Source organism: Arachis ipaensis, chromosome B03, assembly GCF_000816755.2.
Source record: "Arachis ipaensis cultivar K30076 chromosome B03, Araip1.1, whole genome shotgun sequence".
In the NCBI taxonomy this organism is placed as follows: domain Eukaryota; kingdom Viridiplantae; phylum Streptophyta; class Magnoliopsida; order Fabales; family Fabaceae; genus Arachis; species Arachis ipaensis.
In genome coordinates this window covers 130219412-130226362 of record NC_029787.2, presented here as the reverse complement: position 1 = coordinate 130226362, position 6951 = coordinate 130219412, and the positions used below count along the sequence as shown (strand labels likewise).

The following is a 6951-nucleotide window of genomic DNA, read 5'->3' as shown; positions in this document are numbered from 1 at the left end:
TTATGCATGTATTAAATATTTTTTTTTCAAAATATTTCATCCGTTACGTTTGAAAATTAAAAGTATTTAAGGAGCGAATAAAATATGTGTACAATGTGTATAATAGAGGTTTAGGGATGTCCGATTCAGTATTAGAGATATAACATTAATGTTATCTTTTTCTATCAGCTTAAACTTTTGGAATGAGTGATTTCATGATATGGTTTCATAGTCCATTATACACATTGTATAAATATTTCATTGGTTCTCTAACAGAATTCTTTAATAATAAATTAATAATAGTCATTAACTTAAATTTCTTTTTAATAACATTATAAAACATTCAGCAATATAGTGCCCGTCACGTGACCCCTTGTTTTTCACAATTCCTTCTTTTCTCTCTCCACTCTTCAGTCTTCACCTAACCCTTTTGTCGGTTTGTCACATTCTCTTTGAAGTGCTGTTATTAACTTAATGTTTTTTCTGGTTCAGCACTAATCCCTTTCGTCCCCCTTTTTCCCTCTTTTCTCCTTCATCGACACGGTAGCAGAAATGGAAACAAAAGCTTCGTACAATGTAAAGAATAAAGAATGAATGGATGATTACATAAAGCTTTAGTATATAGCTATCAAACAATAATCTTAATATCGATCATCGTTGGATGAGTTCTAAGGAGGGATGAATGATCAGCGGAAAAGAGAATAGAACTAACGCTTGTTTAAGCTACGGTGGCTCTTTCTCTAGGCTGCTAGTACCATTCATGGAAGGTGACTATGGTGGCGGTTCAAAAATATGAGATAGTTTTAGACTTAATAGTTAAGGCATCCGTGGGATTTGCTTACAGTGGAATAGTGGATATTGGTGATGCAGCAACGAAACAACAATGATTAACCCATCTCATATTTTTGTCAAAAGTTTAAACACCAAATATGTATCATCGATACTAACCAGGATTTAGGGTTTATGTATGATTGTTGATAACTTGATACTAAAAATGAGACAGTAATGAACAGGTATGAAAGTGGCTAAAAGCGACTAAATCTAGAGTTGGCAATATATACCCTATTCGCGGGTAATCAATTCGGATTAATTCATTTGGACAGGGTTAAGGTTGTCTATCTGATTCACTGCGGATAGGATAAAGTGTGGTGTGAGTTTGCCTGCAGATAGGGTAGGGTAGAGGCGGGTTCAGGGTATATCCTATCCTACTCTACTCGCATTTAAGATTTTATTATTTTTAATTTTAATTTGAACTTAGTTTTTTATTTTTTATTTTATTAATATGTATAAAATTTGAAATTGTTGAATTTTATATTTATTTAAAAAAAATATTTTTTTGCAAATAAGTCGAATAGAATAAAGTTTAAAACTTTAAGGTGCGGGTAGAGTTAGAATTAAGAGATTCTTAATCTGCAAATAAGATAAGGTAGAATTTTAACATCCAAATAGAATTAGAATAGAGTCAAAACTCTATCCTAACCTATCTATTACTAGCCCTAACTAAATTCCAAATAGTCCTTCAGATTTATAATTTTTTATGGTCTCTTAATTCCAAATTCACTGTACTAGTCTCAAGATTTAATTCTCGCTTCTGGAGTCTGGAGACTATATTAGTTTTTGAACTTTTTTTTTAATATTGAATAGGCAAATAAAGTGTTAAACTAACTCTGACCTCTGTCATCATAGATACATTTAGTGTTGTATTTAGCTTGACCAGTTAGACCTAGTTCGACATTTTATCCGTTTACTCGGCATTTCATTTCAAGAATCACTACGGGAAATTAATCGGCTAAAAGGTAAAAAAATATGGGGCCAGGTGATAGTCCTGTTAAATATCGTATAAACGATGTTTGTACGGTTTGTGTGTGTTGTTCTATTAAATATTTTATTTTTATAATTACTTTTAATATAAAAAATTAAAACAAATATACACACACAAAATTATGTAACATCTCTCATTCTCTCTCTGAATATTAGGTACTATTGTTGTTGGTGGTGGTTGGCACGAGAATGGCGTGGCGATCCCTCTGCACCATCATTTTTTTTTTCTTTCTTAGCATACAATCATGGATTCGGGAGTGTTATGACTTATGCTTTAATTTTAATAGAATAGTCTTCGATTTTGCTTGGTTAAGTTATGGGGAAAATAATTGTAAACTTATTGTTAGAGATTTTGAATGTATTTAGACATCTGCAAAGAAAGGAAGAAAAAGATTCATCTACAAGACTACAACCTTTACAATGACCTGCTGGCTGCTGCATAAAACCCCCCACAGAAATGAATATAATAGAGCATCCATTTACTATAATTAGGAAACGATCTAAAGAATTAACAAAAATGGTTGACGGCACCCTAATGCAAGATATAAGATGTGAAATGGTGAGTCTTTATGCAATACTAATTTTGGAACATCATGTCGCGTCACACGAACAAAATTTCACTTGAGTTCATATACTCTCACTGCCTACTATATTGAGTCTAAACCAACGATTAATACTTTAAACTGTTTAAAGCATATATCCTCTGTTTGAAATTGTTAGAAGACAACTAGTGGGAAGGTTTAACAGGTAACCCGTAAGCATACATGTGAAAAAGACGAACGAAACAAACATTTAGCTCTAAACTGATGCTGCTAACTTTAGATTTTTAAAATATGTTTTGAAGATGATGCCTCAGCTTCGAACTACGACTTACCAATCAAAACGTTCCGTCTATGATTATGATATTGTATACCAAAGGTGGAAGAAGTGTTCTGACTTTGTTGTAACTCTATCATATTGAACGAAGTATTGTTTTCCTTATAAACATATTTGTCTTCAGATGAGTTGGACTATAGGATCATCATATTCATATTCATTAGTATAATAGCGGTATAACACGGAATTCCTGTATCAAACAAAATATTTGTACTTGAAGCTATCTAGATGAACACCAAAGAGGACTTAGCCTCATGGTTGAATTTGTCGCAACAGCAATGTATAGAGCTAATGATAGCCAATAGGAGCTGGTGCATCCCTCAGTTCTTTTCCCTGAAAGTGGATATCCTACAGGAGAAGAACATAATTGTATAAAATCCAACGTACAAATGCAATCAGAATATGCAGATGTGAATACAGTCATACCAAACATGGTCAATTAATTAATCCTCCCTAGAAAAGCAAACAATGAACCTACCGACCACAAATCAAGGATAAGAACATACCACAAGAAGAAAATGCATCTTTCACATGATACCAAGTCTACCAAAGTGGTTAGGTTTTTGATTCTCTAACCTCCATATAGTTTACTAATATTTCAGTAGAAAGTTAAGTTAATCAGCATTTTGTAGGTGAAATGAATGATGGAATGGATACTCTCAGCTGCAAACTAATGAATGTGTCTGTACAATCCTTTATATTGAAATTGTAGTTAGGGCTGAGGAAATTGGAAGAATTGTCATTTTTAGTTGTCTTTAGACTACCATCTATATATCCATATATCTTAAATGCACAATTTTCAAACTCTATGTTCCAAGGGGAAAAAATCATATCTAACTTCTGAGAGAAAATTAAATGAAAGAAGCATAAACAATTTCAGAGGATATGTTACAACACAACCAAAAGATAAACATTTTTTGAATGACACTCACCGAAGCAAAATGGTTCACATCTCGGTGATGAGCTTCATCGGCACGAATGACGGTTATAACATCTTTCAATTTGGCGTCCTTGGGAAGCCTCCAATAATCTATTGCAATGGCAGGAGCAGGAACATTTTCAATTGCACCACTCTCTAGGTCCCTCAAGAACTCAGTGTAAGAATGTATGGCCTCCTCCTCAAGATACCCAACAACTCTATGAGCTAACTTTGGGGAGAGTAAGTAAAGCCCAAAGAACGCGTTGAAGAAAACTCCCTGGACAACAAGAACAAGTATTCTTTCATACCATTTAGGCTTCACAAGTTCCACCATGGTCATTAAGTGCATTCTCTCATTCTCTGCTTCCTCAAGCAATGCTTTGATCCAGCCCCCACTGTGCTGAAACCTGCGGAGCGACCTCAGGTGCAACAACACTCCTCCCACCATTCCAGGAACAGCTGCAACTGTTTCAAGCATCATTGCACGGCAACCATATTGTCTCTGGAAATATCACGCCATGGATTATGATGAAGGACAACTTATACACATGGAAAATATCTTGATAGTTTTCTAATGAAGTTGTGGTATCTCTTTATATATCCCCCTTTATACACATTATATACAGGCTTCTTTTATATTTTGTTGGGGATTATGTCCGCTATAGGAGATTTTATACTACACACCTTGAAAAAAACATCAGTCGGAATTCTGATGAGCTTCACTGTCCTATAAGCAACTTTATCCAGAAAATTCTTTGGAACATGATGCTTGGTCAAATCAATTGACAAGTTTGAATGGTAAGTCTCCCACGGCTGCATAGACAAAAAGGAAAACATGCTAACATCCGTTCAAAGATAGCCATAGCCCAAAAAACTAGTGGTTCTATATACTGATATAACCTCTTTAAAAGAATTCCAATAATTATCAGCATGACAAAACAACTAACAAAAAACCTCTACTTCATAAGAGCAACAAAATCTTGTGGTAATGCTAAGATTTACCTTAACAGATCGTAAATTTCATAATGAACTAACCAATGCACGGAAATTCGCATGAACATTTATATTTCAGAGCTATAGAACTATAAAAAGCCATAAATATATAGAGTACAAAATAATTAATAATTTGCCGAATCAAACAATCAGAAACTGAATCCTCAGTTCCTCACCATGAAGCAGTTCCAAGGCCACTCCGTCCCATCCTCTCTCGTAACCTTCTGCCTCGAAATCCCCCAATAACTCGAGGCCACAAGGCTATTGCCTTCACTCTTCTTCTCCTCCTTCTTCTTTTCCGTCGAATTTGCCTCAACAGGCGACCGCAGGGACTCGGAAGCCATCATTCTCTTCCAGCAGGGGAATCCTCTTTTCAAGCCACCAGCACCCGCGCAGTGGCGGCTCATTTCCGCCGCCATAAACGGCATCACCGTCGCAGTTGCAACCGCCGTGCCACTACGGTTACAGTCATTCCTGCCGTTGATCAGAGCTCGGAGAACCACAGAACTGAATGCAGAATGCTTCATCGTTTCGAGAGAAGAATCGCGTCTCTTATTGAAACTTCTTCAACTGAATTGCCACGAATTTTTAAATTGCAGTTTAACGAGGAGGAAGCTTAGCGGTTATGTATGGAGGGAAATAGAAGCGCCGGAGTAGAAAGTTTCGGTGCTGTGCATGTTTCGTGTGATGAGTGAGGGCTGAGCGGTTAGAAGTGTTTTTGACCGTGGATTTAGGCGGTTAAGATGTAATGGAGGGAGTTTGATTGGCAATAGAGGCGCGCAGTTTTAGATAAGAAACTGTCACGAAAAATGAGCATCTAGTTTGATCGAGTAAGGCGGTTAGAGTGGATCAGATTCAGTGCAGCGTATACTATGTAGAGCCTGCATAGCCAAATAGGCAAATAGCGCTTGTCCTTTTATCAACCGTTGACCGTTGATATCCCAAAGGGTGAAAGGGAGGTGCAATTTGGGAAGAAAAATGTTATTTTAGAAAAGAGTAATACTGCAAAGTTCAAATGAGTTTTTTTTTTTTTTTTATAAATGTTGGACACCTTAGTCTAAAAAAAACTTTTAATAAAATTATTCCTCAAAATTTTATTTCGTAAAAGAATTTGTTTCTTGTTAGATTGTCTATTATCAATGATCAATTATCAATTACATATATAATAGGGATACAAAAGAATTGGTGTATAATTTTCCTTTTTTTAAATATTTTTCATCAAATACAATTAATAAAAAAAATAAGACACTTTATTAACTCTAAGAGTTGAACAATTTTTTTTTTTATATATAATTGTTTCAAAGTGTTTTAATTTGTGGAGATTGATGATGGTCCAAACTTTTGAAGTGCTCCTTAGTGCGTGTATAAACGATGATTGGAGTATTCTAATGTCAAGGTTAATAGATATTTTGAACTAGATCCTGCACCATAATTTTCAACGTTATTCATAGTTTTTTCATGGTGGATGGTTATCTTGGGAGCGTCAGATTTGTTCCTGAAGTCGGATTTAAGATTGAATCTAAGGATCGTATCCGATCATTCATATGCGAGCGCGTTTATTATTTCGAATTCTTTAAATTTTGAATTTTACTTTATAAGTTAAAATGTGATCTTTTTATTATTTATTTTATAAATAGAATAAAAATAAATATAAAAAAAATTATTCAATAATAAAAAATTATACTTTATCTTTTAAAATAAAAATTTAAAATTTAAGAGATTCAAATTCAATTGTTCTATACCAAGTTGAATTAACTTACTACTTCTAGCCGGAGTTTTACTAAGAATATTTTATTTGATAGGATATAGTATTATATTAGTATCCTACATTTGGATGTAATCATGTTTTAGTTTTTAAGGTTTAAAGTGTCCTATTTAAATACAAAAAAGTTTTATTTAGCTTTAATTTAGTTTCACCGTGAAGTCAAAGTTAAATAATTAATAGAATGTCCTACATGACAGCAGTACAAGAATAAAGTCGATAATTTGGAGAATAAGTACAAGCTCCAAAGGCACAAAATCAACTGTAGATGCATCAATACATTTATTTATCATTCCCCTTAGTTCTATAAAAAAATATTTCATTTAAACTATAAGATGAGTGATAAATAAATGTATTGATGCATTCACGGTTGATTTTGTACATATGGAACTTGTACTTGTTCTCTAGATTATCTTGTTCTTATACTGCTGTCATGTAGGATATTCTGTTAATTATTTAACTTTGACTTCACGGTGGGACTACATTGAAGTTAAATGAAACTTTTTTGGATTCAAATATGACACTTTAAACTTTAAAAAAAACAAAACAAGATTACACCTAAACGTAAGGGACCAATTTAGTACTTTACCTTATTTGATAT

The 6951-nt window shown here is 33.9% G+C and overlaps 1 protein-coding gene across 1 annotated transcript; it reads right to left on the bottom strand.

Moving 5' to 3' along the window:
* LOC107631638 (ubiquinol oxidase 2, mitochondrial) lies at positions 2736–5420 on the bottom strand. Its single transcript, XM_016335143.2, has 4 exons — positions 4765–5420; positions 4280–4408; positions 3609–4097; positions 2736–3024 (listed from the first exon to the last, which is right to left on the bottom strand). The coding sequence occupies exons 1-4, from the start codon at positions 5113–5115 to the stop codon at positions 2965–2967; spliced, it is 1029 nt and encodes a 342-aa protein (XP_016190629.1). The 5' UTR covers positions 5116–5420; the 3' UTR covers positions 2736–2964.